Source organism: Myotis yumanensis, unplaced genomic scaffold, assembly GCF_028538775.1.
Source record: "Myotis yumanensis isolate MYYU_CA2020_CCGP unplaced genomic scaffold, mMyoYum1.0.hap1 SCAF_1, whole genome shotgun sequence".
NCBI lineage: Eukaryota > Metazoa > Chordata > Mammalia > Chiroptera > Vespertilionidae > Myotis > Myotis yumanensis.
This window is the reverse complement of record NW_027223752.1, coordinates 100,754,479-100,769,720: the sequence shown is the minus strand read 5'-3', so window position 1 is coordinate 100,769,720 and position 15,242 is coordinate 100,754,479. Positions and strand designations below refer to the sequence as shown.

At 34.7% G+C, this 15,242-nt stretch overlaps 1 protein-coding gene across 5 annotated transcripts in view; it reads left to right on the top strand.

Moving 5' to 3' along the window:
* Positions 1–15,242, top strand: part of LOC139019533 (ankyrin repeat domain-containing protein 26-like) — a 110,179-nt gene that overhangs the window by 75,359 nt on the left and 19,578 nt on the right. For all 5 annotated transcript variants that reach the window (XM_070428549.1, XM_070428555.1, XM_070428543.1 and 2 more), the window contains 7 exons: positions 1,098–1,281; positions 1,809–1,946; positions 2,974–3,930; positions 5,434–5,586; positions 8,080–8,150; positions 8,482–8,575; positions 13,481–13,593. In XM_070428549.1, coding sequence (XP_070284650.1) covers positions 1,098–1,281; positions 1,809–1,946; positions 2,974–3,930; positions 5,434–5,586; positions 8,080–8,150; positions 8,482–8,575; positions 13,481–13,593 — 1,710 coding nt within the window. The remainder of the gene's footprint in view (positions 1–1,097; positions 1,282–1,808; positions 1,947–2,973; positions 3,931–5,433; positions 5,587–8,079; positions 8,151–8,481; positions 8,576–13,480; positions 13,594–15,242) is intronic.

Here is a 15,242-nt window from a genome sequence, read left to right as displayed (position 1 = left end):
ATATGCATGAAATGAAAAGTAAAATAGAAAGTGATGACTGATTAGTTTATTCAACATCTTATACATAGATAAAATTAATTAAAAGGGCCATACTGAAAGCATGTATTACTCTTTATTGTTGACTTAATATGAATTCTATTTTGTTCTAATAAGGATTTTAAAGTGAACTATAAAGTAAATAATGACCAACAAGAGAAGGTGTGGCTCAGTTGGTTGGAGTATCGTCCCATACACCTAAAGGTTGTGGGTTCAATTCCTGGTCAAGGCACATACCTAGGTTGTGGGTTTTAAGCCTTGGTCAGGGCAACCAATCAATGTTCTTTCTCACAATGATGTTTCTCTCTCTCTCTCTCTCTCTCTCTCTCTCTCTCTCTCTCTTCCCCTCTCTTTCAAATCAGTAAGCATATCCTTGGCAAAGAAGAAAGTCTTCTAAAAAAAAAAAAAGAAACAAAAAGTATAGAATAACAGATAATAGACTCCTAGACTAGTCTTAGAGTACAGTAGTCAGTGGATGTCTTCTGTAAAAGACATCTGCAGATGCTGACTTTCACTGTAAATCATTTTAGGGGTACCTATATATTTTGTCAAGCTGAAATTTTATTTCTAGTGAATTTATAAACTTGTTTGTAAACAACTGTTCCTTCTAATTAGTAACTAAGTTATTTTTCCTAATGGAAGAGTAATTATGACTGCGGAAATAGGCTAATTTCAACTTTACCTTCACTGAATAATTTCAGATTTTCTTTCCTATATTATTTACCAGAGTTACTATTGACTAACGCTTACTAAGTAGAAGAATGTTTCCTCATTGCTGCCTTTCAGGTATATATAACTTTTAGAAGAGATTTAAATGAGAAATAAAAACATGAGACCTACCAAGGAAAAAAATGCAAGAACATAGAAATTTAATTAGGATAATAAACCAACATATGTACAACCATATTATAAAATCGACATTTTTCAATGTTTCTCTCTCATCGATGTTTCTAACTCTCTATCCCTCTCCCTTCCTCTCTGTAAAAAATCAATAAAATATTTAAAATGGACATTTTATTTTCTAATAAAATGAATTTTAAGATAAGTGTATTTAACTGCAGATTTACCTTAAAAGAAGAAAAAGAGAAGAGAAGAAATACTGATTTGTTATATGACAAAATTAGGGAGCAGTTAAGAAATAAAGAAGAGCAATATATTAAAGAAGTTGAAGTGAACCAACAACTTGAAACCACTCTTAGAACACTAGAGATGGAATTGAAAATTGTAAGAAAGAATTTAAATCAGGTAAATTTATCTTTGGTAAAATTCCTTATTTCTTATAGTATTTCATCAATATTTATAATGTCCCTTTGGTTTAATTTATATTATTTAAGTTGAAAACAATTAAAAAATGTTATCTCATTCAAAGTATGAACTATGACACATATAATTAAAACTATCAATTTATTGCAACTCTTGACATCTAATAAATGCTATGTTTATCTTTTCTAAATGAAGAAATGGAAGGTAAATTGAGTTTAACCATTAACATAAATACTAATTTTGGCTTTTTAAAATGTTTAACATGCAGGCTAAGTTGCCTTGAGACCGTGATAGAAGTCAAATGTCTTGTAAAGGCATTTCACAGTGCTGTTTTTTTGCTCTTTAACAAGTTAGCTGTGATTTAAGTTAAGATTTGAGTTTTTCATGGAAGGTAAGATCCTTGGGTTTAAAAAGGCTATCTTCTTTTAACAGATTTTTAAAGGTTCTGCTCTTAAGCTTATAACTTCTTAATGGTATGAGTGCAAAAACCTAATGAAATGTGTCTCTAGGTTGTAGAAGAACGAAATGACATTCAGAGGCAACTTTCTCGAGAACAGAATGCCAGAATATTACAAGATGGAATTCTGGCCAATCACCTATGCAAAGAAAAGGAGATAGAAATAGCTCATAAGAAAATGAATTCTGAGGTATTTTGTTTAGTAATTTTCAAATGCTCTTGTACATATATTTGTGTGCATATATTTAAAAAACCAATACTGTATATAATGGAAAGTATAGAGGATTTTAAAAGCATATCTCTGTGTTTGTGCACAATACACAAAATCCTAAATTTGCTTGTCTTTCTAACCTCTCCATTCAAGATTGTGATAAATGAATGAGTTTAGTGATACAAGTGCTTAGGACAATGCCTAGATGATCAGTTATTAGTAGATGTAGTTCTTATAACTGACTATAAAAGTATTAGAAAAGTAGTATATGGATTATTCTCAGGAAAAAAAGAATTATAGGAAATTTAATCTGTCTTAATATATGCAGGGTTAATATTCTTACTGTGGGGTAGCTGTATATTCAGCGTGTACAGTCAATATTTATTTATTTTATTTTATTTTAAAGATTTCCACCTGCTAATATAAATCCTATGAACCTTTTCTTTCTGTTTCTTGTTTGATTAAGTTTTTAAAATAGGTTTTAGAGAGAGAACAAGGGAGAGAGAGAGAGAGAGAGAGAGAGAGAGAGAGAGACATCAATGTGAAGAGAAACATCGATTGCTTGCTTCCTGCACAAGACCTGACTGGGGATTGGATCTGAGACCCTTTGGTCCATGGGATGATGCTCCAACCAACTGAGCCACACTGCCAGGGCTGAGACCATGCACTCAATTTTTAAATGTGATCAGATTTATTAATCTTTTGTTTTATGCCTTCAGGGTTTGTGATAATTCAGAGAAAGGCCTTTCTAATTTTGAGACTCTTAAAAATTCTCTTATGATTCCTCTTTCACTTTCATGGATTCATCATCATATATTAAATTTTTGAACTTTGGGGAATTGTATAAATTTGGAGATTTGGATCCAACTCCATTTTTTATAGTGGGTATCCACTTATTGCAACCTTTTTTATTATATAAACATATAGGTTACCCTTTAATTTCAGAAGATATCATGATATGTCATTTCAATGAGTGTTAGCTTAAAGTCTTCTTTGTATTACTTAGGTTTCTGATAATTATGAAAAAGAAAAAACTTTGTTGCATGAAAATCACATGTTGCAGGATGAAATTACCAAGCTAAGACTGGAAATAGACACAGTAAAAAATCAGAACCAGGAAATGGAAAAGAAATATGTTGAGGACATTGCAATTGTCAAAGAAAAGAATGACCATCTTCAAAAGACAATAAAACTGAATGAGGAAACATTAACAAGAACAACATTTCAACATAACGGACAACTTGATGTTCTGACAGCTGAGAATACAATGCTAAACTCTAAACTGGAGAATGAAAAACAAAATAGAGAAAGACTGGAAGCAGAAGTTGAATCATACCGGTCTAGACTGGCTACTGCTATACAGGATCACGAGCACTGTCAGGCATCAAAAAGAGACCTACAACTTGCTTTCCAGCGAGAAAGAGACGAATGGTTTTGTTTACAGGACAAAATGAAATTTGATATGTCTAACCTAAAAGATAGCAATGAAGTTCTTTCTCAACAACTTTCTAAAGCAGAAAGTAAATTCAATAGCCTAGAAATTGAGCTTCATCACACAAGAGATGCTCTCAGAGAAAGAACATTGGTTTTAGAAGGTGTACAAAGAGACCTAAGCCAAACACAGTGTCAAAAGAAGGAAATTGAACACATGTATCAAAAAGAACAAGGTAAAGTGAATAAATATGTTGGAAAGCAGGGATCCTTAGAGGAGAGGTTATCTCACCTACAGAGTGAAAATATGTTGCTTCGACAGCAACTGGATGATGCTCACAACAAAGCTGACAGTAAAGAAAAGACAGTCATTAATATCCAAGATCAGTTTCAGGATATCATAAAAATATTTCAAGCCGAAAGTGAAAAGCAAGGTCTTATGCTGAATGAAAGAAATAAGGAGTTAATCAATGAATGTAATCATTTAAAAGAAAGAATGTATCAGTATGAAAATGATAAAGCAGAAAGAGATGTAAGTATCCTAAAAGATAAATATTTTTCAAATTTTCTAAAAGAAAATTCAAAGTAATATTTGATGATGGCTAAATGTTGAATCTAGCTGAATATTAAAAATATATAGATTACAAATGTGTTTGCTCGATCAGCTTAAAAGCAGACATTGTATCCAGCAAATGAACATTAAACCTGAGAGGTACTTTGTTTTGAGTAGAGACATTGTGTTGCCCATGAAATTTTAAGAGTTTAAGTTATAGATTGTTAATAGGTTTATAGATTGATATTAATAATTTAGTCTTATACTGATAAATAATAATTTTAATCTTTCTGTCACCATATTTTAATACCATTGGAAAGCAGATAAATGGAAATGCTATACCTAAAATTAGCATTTTGAAATTAAGATTCAATTAAATGTATTATCTTGACAATTAAGTTCAGATTTCTCAGATGAACTGAAGTGTAGATGTTGTATCTCATAGTATCTTTCCTTCAGTGGCTTCTTATACATTTTAGTAGTTATAATATTATTTTTATTCATGTCAATTTGAATGAAATTTGGAAGTGTTTCAGTCTCAAGTAATATGTTCTTATGACCTGTCAATTTTTTAGAAGTATCTATTTAATTAAATCATATTTTGGGTCAAGTATGACGAGTTTTAGCAAAACTATACTTGATTTAATCTTTCCACTACTATTTGCGGTTTTCTTTGAACATTTTACAAGTAATTTACTCATATTTCTCATTTCAAGGCCAAATTACTATCATTTAGAGATAAGTTTCTCCAAAGAGAAAATTGTAGCTTTCTGTGATTTATTAATTTGGCATTGTATCTCTATTCAGACTAGGGAGGGGTGGCAGGATTTATGTGTAGCAGGGAAGGGAGGTCAAGGCCATTGGAATGACTTCACTTTTCTTCTAAGATAGGAAACTATTGGAAGGATTTGAGAGGAGATTGAATGTGCAAGGAACTCTAAAGTTACTTGAAGCCTCTGATAAAAGAAAAAAGAGAGAGAACGTTCTGCAATATTGAATGTTCCACCACTTGATTCACCTACATACCCATTTTTCTTTCAGACATCAATAGATTATAAAGCTTTGAGATTCATGAGGGGGGAATTATGAGGGAGGGGTTGAATCAATTGTCTAAGTAACCTAATACTAATTAGGCAAGAGGATTACATTTTCTCTGTCTTTAACCTGATTGAGCAAACAGGAATGTGTCCATATGAGAAAAAGAAGGCAAATTGAGGTAGGTGGTGATATTTTTCCACTTATATATTATGCTAATAACATGTGGCTCTAACAAAGTACAAACAGAATGGGGCAAAAGTAGGTTTATAGTTGTTCAGACAGAGAAAAATACAATAATTAATGAAATAACAATACAAGAATAAACTCAGTGTTTCACGTATTCACAACTTTAAACCTTCTTTTGCTTCATCCTGTATGTGAAGTTATTTATTATTAACAATTTAAAAATAATATAATTTATAAAATTAGAAATATCTTACCTAGGCAGTTGTGAGACAACTTCAACAAGAACTAGCTGATACACTAAAAAAACAGTCTATGTCAGAGGCTTCACTGGAGGTTACATCACGTTATCGTATGAATTTAGAAGATGAGAAACAAGAGTTAAAGAAGGAACTAGATCAAAGCAGAAGTCAGGTATGTATGAAATTTAACCTGTCAGTTAAGCTGTAGCTGGTTAAATAATAAAGTGTTTTTGGGTACCACTTTTCATGGGCAGCTTTCTTTTGTATATTTATTGTAATTAATTATAATTTTATTGTCTTTATAATGCACTTATTTCTTAGACCCTGGCTTTAATTCTGCCACTTATATTTTATAGGTTTTTTTTTCTTATAATATTTACCCTTAGGAAAGTTGAGAAAAATGCATCATTCTTCACAGAAGTCAAGAGACTTTTTTCTACTAAAAAATATTTTTAGTGATATCTCCATTATCATGATGAGACAGCCAGGTGAAATCAGAGGATAATATTTAATGGGATGTTGCAGAAAATTGTTTTATTTCTTATCTTCACTTTGGTGAATGGATCTAGAATCTATATCATAGATTTCAGAATAACTTGTACAGGAAGTTCATTATACAAAACAGTTGAAGTAGGCATATCCTTCATTTCTCTCCCTTAGAAATATTATAAAAACATGGAAATATTCAGATCATTATAGTATGTACAACAGACAATTAAGAAAACGAAAATTAGATCCACCATTGGATTAAAAAACACACCTGTATTAATGTAATTCACATATCATATAATTTGCCCATTTAAATTGTACAATTCAATATTTTTTAACATAGTTAGAGAGTTGTCTACCTATCACCTCAGTCAATTATGGAATATCTGTATTATTCCAAAATAACAAACTCCACACCTTTTAGCTGTCACTACCAGCTTCTCCTCTCACCCTGCACCAGGCAACAACCAGTCTACTTTCTATCTCTATAGATTTGCCTGTTCTGTGTATCTCATGTATGTACAATCTCTCCTTCTCCATGAAGCATACTCTGACTGTTCAAACACTCTGTGACCTCATTCTTTTCAGCACTTGTCATCTTGTCTGTCCAGAACAATTTGACCCTTAGTTTTACATTGTTTTAATTATTTTCACGAAAGATAATCTTGTCTTTCGAAGTATAAGTTTGTTTTGGGGGGCATATTATTAGATATGATGGTTCCTATCCTTGTATACCTTGACAATATTTTAGCTTAACTATTATTAGGATAAAATTAAATACTTTATACTACACCATACTTTCTTCTTGTAGATGTTGATATAATCAGTCATTTGTTTTCAATGTATTTTAAGCAATTAAATATAAATATAATAGAGAATTGTTTATTCAGAAGCTCATCTTTTTTACCCTCACTATAAGAAAAAAAAAATCTACATCAGCCTTCCTTGACTATGCAGCCAGAACTGGGATTTATAGATTTATAGCACTTTGTAAACTCTGGAACAGCTTTTCTGGTATGCTATACCACATCACCTTAATCTACTTATCAGAGTACTTACTAAAGCAGCCCAACATAAACAGTTCCTGGGAATGAATGGGTTTGGGAACTTTGATTTAGCAATAGAGTCCGTTAGCTCCATGTTAGCGGCTTTCTCCTGTAAGTGATGTTCTCAGTCCAGGAAGTAGCTTGTGTTTGCATTGTAGCTCGTGATGATTGTCCACTGAGAAGTGCAGAGAGGAAGTATGTTATAAATTATTATAAGCAGAAAAGTATTATTGGCTAGTAGAATTGGTGAAAGCTTTTTGAAATACTGGGCCTCCTGCTCCCCGTTGGCTGCCATGGTCAATGGTATGAAGAATGATTTCAGAGTAACTTATACAAGAGACCACCTCCACTGACATGCCATTTGCCTAAAGTATAAAATTTTATTAGCATATAAAATATACAACAATAATAATGCTAACTACAAAAACTTAGCGTGTACCATGAGCCACATACTCTTCTAAGTACTTTACGTATATTCCCTAATTTAATCTTCCCAACATCCTAGTGATGTAGATGCCATTATTATCTCCATTTTACAGATGAAACTAACACAGGAAATTTAAGTAATTTGCTCAAGTTCACACAGCTAATGACTGGGATTTGGGATGCAAATACAGGCGTTCTGGCTCCTGTTTAGAGTCTGTCTCTCAAGCTATTCCATGAAACTTCTAGGTGTCAATGAAAGCGGCATGTTAACTCTTATAAGCACTGGAATAGCCATGGCCATTCACATTTGTGAATATTTAAAATTATAGTTGATGTGGTGCTTGGAATACAAAATATAAATGTTTATCATAAGGCATTTTTCTATTTTAACCCATTTGACCAATTTATAAATTTGTATATTTATTTGATAGATATAATTTTAAAACCTGAATAATGTTTTTGTTTTAGTACTAGAGGAGAGGTTGTGAACTTTTCTGGAAAGGGCCAGGTAGTAAATATTTTAGGCTTTGTGGGCCTCGAGGTCTCTGTTGTCACAACTCAGCTCTGCTGTTTGGCACAAAGTAGCCATAAAAAAGTGCACATGAAAGAGTGTGGCTGTGTTGCAATAAAATTTTAGTTACAAAACCTGGTAGATTTGTACTAGACTATCAGTAGTTAAAAGTATTTTTTTCTCTTTATTTTAGTTGCAAGAAGCACAAGATCGATGTACTGCGGCTGTAAAATGTGCTGAGGAGACGCAAGAGCACATGCAAAAGTATAATTTAAAACAGCACAGAAAATATTTATAAAGCAAATGAGCAGTATGATATGAGAAATAGATCAATTATTGTAGGAAAAACATTTGTATTAAGCTGGATAAATATTTTAGCTTTGAACTATTTTGAAATACATAATTTGTGTACATTGTCTCTAAATTTTGCACATTATCCACAAAACACAACTAGAAAAATGGCCTAATTGCCAAATCATCTACTTTTCATATTTTAAGATTTTATGTAATTGCATCTTCAGAAGTCTTTTTCAGAAATTATTTGGTATTTTTATATTATATGTGAGAATAATTATTTGCAAAATATACATTTTAGGCTTGAAATTGAAAATGACAAGTTAAAAGTTACAATAAAAAAACAAGCACACAAAATTGAACAGCTTCAGACAAACCTGTTGGGAAAAAATTCTGTAAGTCAATCTCTTAATTTCCACACATTGAAAATGAATTTTTATTCTCTAGTAGTAGTATATAAGATATTTTGGACAACATGAAAGTCTCACAGATTAAAGTATTTATTGTATTCATATTTATTACATTCTAGTAATGTAATTCCTCTTTATAGATGAAGTTTACTGAATTCATAAAATTAATGGTTTTTATAGTAAGATTTTAATAAAAATATTGTGATAGTCTAGAAGCAATATTTGATATATATCACATTTTCTTTATTCATTTGTCCAACATTTGGGTGTTTCCAGCTTCTGGCTATTGTTAATAATGCTGATATAGACATTACAGATATTTATTTGAGTCCAGAAATTTGAGTAATGATCTAATCTACAATTCTGAATTTCTCTTGTAATATAAACCCTTCAGTGAGATTTTGTAAATGAATTACTTTTAATGTTCTAATTTGTTCTCTTCATCAAGAATGAATACTAGGTCATTATGCAAGTGTTTTTTGAAAGGAGTATATTTTTTCTCTTTGCTGGATTTTTCCAGTTTTTAAAAAAATATATTTTTATTGATTTCAAAGACGAAGGGAGAGGGAGAGAGAGATAGAAACATTAATGATGAGAGAGAATCATTGATTGGCTGTTTCCTGCATGCCCCACACTGAGGGTCAAGCTCACAACCCAGGCATGTGCCTCGAACTGCAACCTCATGGTCCACAGGTAGAAACCACACTAGGTGGGCCCTTTGCTGGATTTTTAAAAAGAAAAGAGATGCCAATGAAAAAGTAGGAAAGGCTGCTCAATCAGGGCCTTACATAATAACATATTACTTCTAGCACTACAAATTTGCAGATTATTTATTTTCCATTCACTTGTGCTAATCAGCCTTTCAAAGATTTAACAATCCAATCTCAGAAAAGATGGTTGTGTAATCCAGTACTTCAATTTTTTAATGAATGGTGAAAACTGCATAACTAATTACCCAGCAGAACAGGTTTCTCCTTCCATTCATACTTTCCTATGTAGGAGAGGCTACCTATGATTTAAGATCAGAAGATTGCACTGTGAACCCGAAGTTTAAGCAGTCTGGTAGATGCACCTACCAACTAGTTTCTTTCAGTCTCAATAGCTAGGTTCATGCAGTTTCATTATTCAAGATATACCTATCAGGGGAACTAGAACATGTGTTCACTGATCCTTCTTATGGCTGAAGAAACATTTAAAATTACTTTTTTCTAGACTTTATATGAATAAGTCATATTGTATTAGCATACTTTTCATACAAGTGAAATGATATATTGATAAGGAGTCTTCTGTGAATTAGAGTGCCAGGAGTTGTCACCTTAAAATTTCATACAAAAATCTCTTAAGGTATCAAAAATTGAAAAATTTGTAAGAATACCCAAAATTGATTAAACTTATACAAAAATAATGAGGGATTTTTTTGTAGAATCCAGTTAGGTTTATGACATAGAATTATTAGCCACCTTAAGGCCTACCCTGTGAATAAAAAATTTATAGAGTAAACATTTCAACCAGTTTAATCAATAGACCTAACTTCTCTGGAAGGTTCTCATCTCATGAATCCTCAAGCCAGAGACTATCTGGATTAGGATATTTGACCAACACAATATTGAGGTGAAGAGTCTGAATTGGCAAGAAGATAGCTCTAGTTTTCTCCAACCTTTAAACTATATAGTTGAGTATGCACGTGAAAAGAACTTTAGAAGACTTCCATAGGCCTGCGGGATCGGGCCAAAACTGGCCCTCCAACATACCCCAAGGGATCCCGGATTGCAAGAGGACACAGGCCAGGCCAAGGGACGCCACCAGTGCATGATTGGGGCCAGGGAGGGAGGCTGGAGGTTGGCCAGCTGGGGAGGGATCATGGGAGGGCTCGAGGGCATGGCCGGCCTGTCTTGCTGTCCCAATCGGCTGGACCCCAGCAGCAAGCTAACCTACTGGTCGGAGTGTCTGCCCCCTGATGGTCAGTTCACATCATAGTGAGCAGTTGAGCTGCCTTAGCATATCATTAGCATGTTACACTTTGATTGGTTGGACGGACGACCGAACGACTGGACACTTAGCATATTAGGCTTTTATTATATACTAGAGGCCCGGTGCACAAAAATTTGTGCACTCGGCGGGGAGGGGGGCCCCTCAGCCCGGCCTGTGCCCTCTTGCAGTCTGAGACCCCTCAGGGGATGACCACCTGCTGGCTTAGGCCCGCTTCCCGGGGGATTGGGCCTAAGATGGCAATCAGACATCCCTCTGGCAGCCCGGCAGCCCTCAGGGGATGTCCAGTTGCCAGCGGGGAGCAGGCCTAAACTGCAGTCAGACATCCTTAGAGCTGCTGAGGAGACAGGAGAGGCTCCCACCACCACCGCTGTGCTGGCAGCAATCAGCCTGGCTTGTGGCTGAGCAGAGCTCCTCCCATGTGAGAGCGCCCTGACCACCAGAGGGCAGCTCCTGCATTGAGCGTCTGCCCCCTGGTGGTCAGTGTGTGTCATAGTGACCAGTCATTCCCAGTCATTCTGCTGTTAGGGTCAGTTTGCATATTACCCTTTTACTATATAGGATAGAGGCCTGGTGCACGGGTGGGGGCTGGCTGGTTTGCCCTGAAGGGTGTCCCGGATCAGGGTGGGGGTCCCGCTTGGGTGCCTGGCCAGCCTGGATGAGGGGATGATGGCTGTTTGCAGCTGGTCACACCCCCTTCAGGGTGGCGGTCACCACTGGGGTGCCTGGCCAGCCTGGGTGAGGGGCTGAGGGCCGTTTTCAGGCTGGCGGGTGACTGAAGCTCCCAGCCTCTCCTTTTTTTCTTTTTTTTTTTTATTCTGGGATTTATTTACCTTCTATGGCTGTCACTAGAACTGAGAGCCGGCTTTAGCTCTGAGGCTCGGCTCCAGCTCTGAGACCTCGGCTGCTGAAAGCAGGTATCTGGGTTTGTTTGGCTTCTATAATTGAAACACTGTTGCAACTCCAGCTCTGAGGCCCGGCTGGCTGAAAGCAGGTTTCTGGGGTTTGTTTAGCTTCTATAATTGCAATATTGTTTCTTAGAGTGCAGCTCAGAGGCCGGCAGCGGCAGTTGGGGAACATTGGCTTCCTCCATCACTGGAGCAACCAAGCCTCCTGTTCGCTTCAGCTGCCTGGCTGCCGGCTGCCATCTTGGTTGGCAGTTAATTTGCATATCGCCCTGATTAGCCAATGGGAAGCATGTCGGAGGTACAGTTAATTACCATGTTTGTCTATTATTAGATAGGATAGGATAAGGCTAATATGCAAATTGTCCCCTCGACCGAGAGTTCAACCAGGGGACAGGGCCGGTTGGCTAACCGCCCACGGCAGCTCCTCCCCCTGCCTGGCCCGGCCCGGCCCGATTGGTCCTGATCAGGGTGGCCCAGCCAGACCCCAACCGTGTACGAATTCGTGCACTGGACTTCTAGTTTTTTAGAAAGGCAAATAATTGATGATCTGATGCTTGTGAAAAACGTTTGCATTATAAGAGGAAAACCAGATACAGAATGCTGGTCAACATCCTAAGGCTGAAGGTGGCCCCAAGATCAGAAAAATAATACTACACTCAAAATAACACCAATATTGCCCTGACTGGTTTGGCTCAGTGGATAGAGCATCGGCCTGTGGACTCAAGGGTCCCAGGTTCGATTCCAGCCAAGGGCATGTACCTTGGTTGCAGGCACATACCCAGTGGGGAGTGTGCAGGAGGCAGCTGATCGATGTTTCTCTCTCATCTATGTTTCTAACTCTCTATCTCTCTCCCTTTCTCTCTGTAAAAAGTCAATAAAATATATTTTTTAAAAAAATAACACCAATAAGAACATAAAATGTGCAAGATTACCTATCTACAAAGGTTACCCATACAGAGTTCTGGTTTATGAGTGTGTGGTTAAGGATATTGTCTATTGGGAACTAGAAGGGAGAAAGAAAAGTACAGATGACCTCAGTAAAGGGAGCAAATTGGAAATGTTAATTAGGGAATCTGGTTTGAAGTGTTGAAATTTAAGGAACTCAGAATTTTTTTAAAAGTAATAGAGCCAATACCTATACATCAGGGTTACTATTTGGAAACAAATTGGGGTTAGAGGAGTAGAGGGAAGGTGTGTGTGTAATCATTGTTATCAGTTACTGCTGAGAAGTAAGGCAAGATACAGGACTAAAGAAAAAGATGACCCTCAAATTTTTTTAGTGCAATTATAGGATTGAAAATCAGATTCTTATGTAAAAGAAGAGAATAATATTGAAAATATGAATATGCAGATGAGACCTTGCATTATAGAATCTTAGAGTTTAATGAAAAGGGAAAACATGATGGTAGAAAAAGCTATAAGAATCAAGTAAAAGTTATGTTTTTGTAAAATATAGAGAAGACAAACTTTATTTAAAGAGAAACATGTTTAATAGAAAAGGAGAAATTGAAACCTCTGGAAGAAAGTTTACAGAGAATGAGAGTCTTTAGTTCATCCTAAAGTCAGATTGTCATTATAAAGAAATGGAAACTGTGTAGGAATTTTTCAAAGATTATCTTAGTAAGATGGAATTTAATAGAACCTAGAATATCTTGAACTATTGTTGAAAATGTTTCTAAGGCATCTTTAGAAACTAAAATGTCAATATAGCCGTTCTCTTAAAAAAATTTAAGACTTAGTATTTTATATATAAAAACCTCTGTTTTAACAAATGCTGGCAATTTAAATTCCAGAAAAAAAAGTGATGAAAATATAAAGTCAATTTAAGCTGCTGTAAGAAGTCATTATTTTTTAAATCTACCTTATTGGCATCAGGTTTATAAACCTGTTTACACATATTATTCATAAACTCATGAGAAATTATATTTTTAAGAAAGAAGGGTGAGTCTTTAGATTTTAAAAAGTTAATTTTCTTTAAAAATGTTTTTCAAAGTCTCAGGATGAAAAGGAACAGTTAAAGAAATATATTGAGTTAAAACAGTCTTTGGAATATAGCTTGGATCAAGAAATGAAGAAAAATGATCAATTAGAAAAAGAGATTACCAGGTAAGATTTTATTATTTCAGAACATTCCTAGCATTCATTAATATTCAACTGTCATTTTACTTTATTAAAGCCAAAATTCAAATTTATATTCTCTCTGTAATTTTCATAATTAAACAAATTACCCTATTTAAAAATTTACTTAAGAAACTGAAAGAACAATCTGAAACTTTTTTGAGTGCCAAAATATTGTATTTAGTCTTTTACTGATTCCTAAAGGTAATGAGGATACCTTTTACATATCCTGTCAACTGCACTTTTCAAGTCTACCTTGAATTTTTATTTTTGCAAGATATCTTTGCTCTCTGTGGTAATCTTTCCTTCACTTAGGAGTGTGCTTTCCTTCAGCATTCAAATAGTTTAATATCTGTGTCATTGCTTAACAACATCAAACATTATCTTGACTTGGCTTACATTTCTTTCTCCATTTTTAGTGATAAAATATATCACATATACAAAAATGTATATATGACTTTAAAAAGTTGTGTAATCATGTTTTTATCAAAAAAAAAAAAAAATAGGCCCTGGCCAGGTGGCTCAGTTAGTAGGAGATTCATCCCATGCACCAAAAGGTTATAGGTTAGATTGTCGGCCAGGACACATACCTAGATTGCGGGTTTGATTCCCAGTCAGGGTATACATGGGAGGCAACTAATGGATGTTTCTCTTGCTTTCTTTTCCTCTTTCTCTCTAAAAATCAATAAAAACATCCTTGGGTGAAGATTAAATTACTAATAATAACAATAATAATAATAATGGTCTTTCCCAGTGTCTGGGAAGTCCCTACATGGCTTCTTTCCTGTTTATTCGCTGAGCACTTAAGTTTGTCCTCTCATTCTCACCAGTATTTTCCCTCATTTAACTGTCTTTCTCTAGTTGTTTTGTATCCCTTTCATTTTGTTAAGATTGTGCTAGCAAGTATCTTTTCCTAAAACAGTCTTGAGCCTGGCCGGTGTGCTCAGTGATTGAGCCTCAACCTATGAACCAGGAGGTCATGGTTCAATTCCTGGTCAGGGCACCTGCCTGGATTGCAGGCTTGATCCCCAGTGTGGGGTGGGCAGGAAGCAGCCCATCAATGATTCTTTCTCATCATTAATGTTTCTATCTCTCTCTCTCCCTCTCTCTCCCTTTCTGAAATCAATAAAAAATGTATATATAAAGAAAAAAGTTGATGGCTTTAAAATCTTTATTTTAAAAAAAAGTCTGTTGAAGAGACTGTTACACATTATCTCTGATTTCCTTTCTTCTAGAGCCCTGCCCCTTTCTGAATTTCCGTTCAACTCAGACTTCAAATATTTTTCTTTCCTGCTTCTCTTTCTATTTTGAATGACCTCCTTGATGTTTTTTGTTGGTACTTTTCTTCTTGTTGTCAGTAGGTATTTTTGTGTCTTTTCAAACATTCACATGTAATTATGCTTTTCTATTTTACCTTGGATAGTGATCTCTGGTTTCTAGTTGATATTTAATTATAGGTTAATGTTTTATTTAATATACTAAAATTAATATTAATTTATTTATAAGAATTCTGTGTAGTTACAATATTAACTCTGTATCATATATGTCATGAAATTTTTTTCATGTTATTATATAATATAATTTAGTAGTATAGTTTCAAACAATATTAACTTGGGACAAATGAAAGGATATAATTT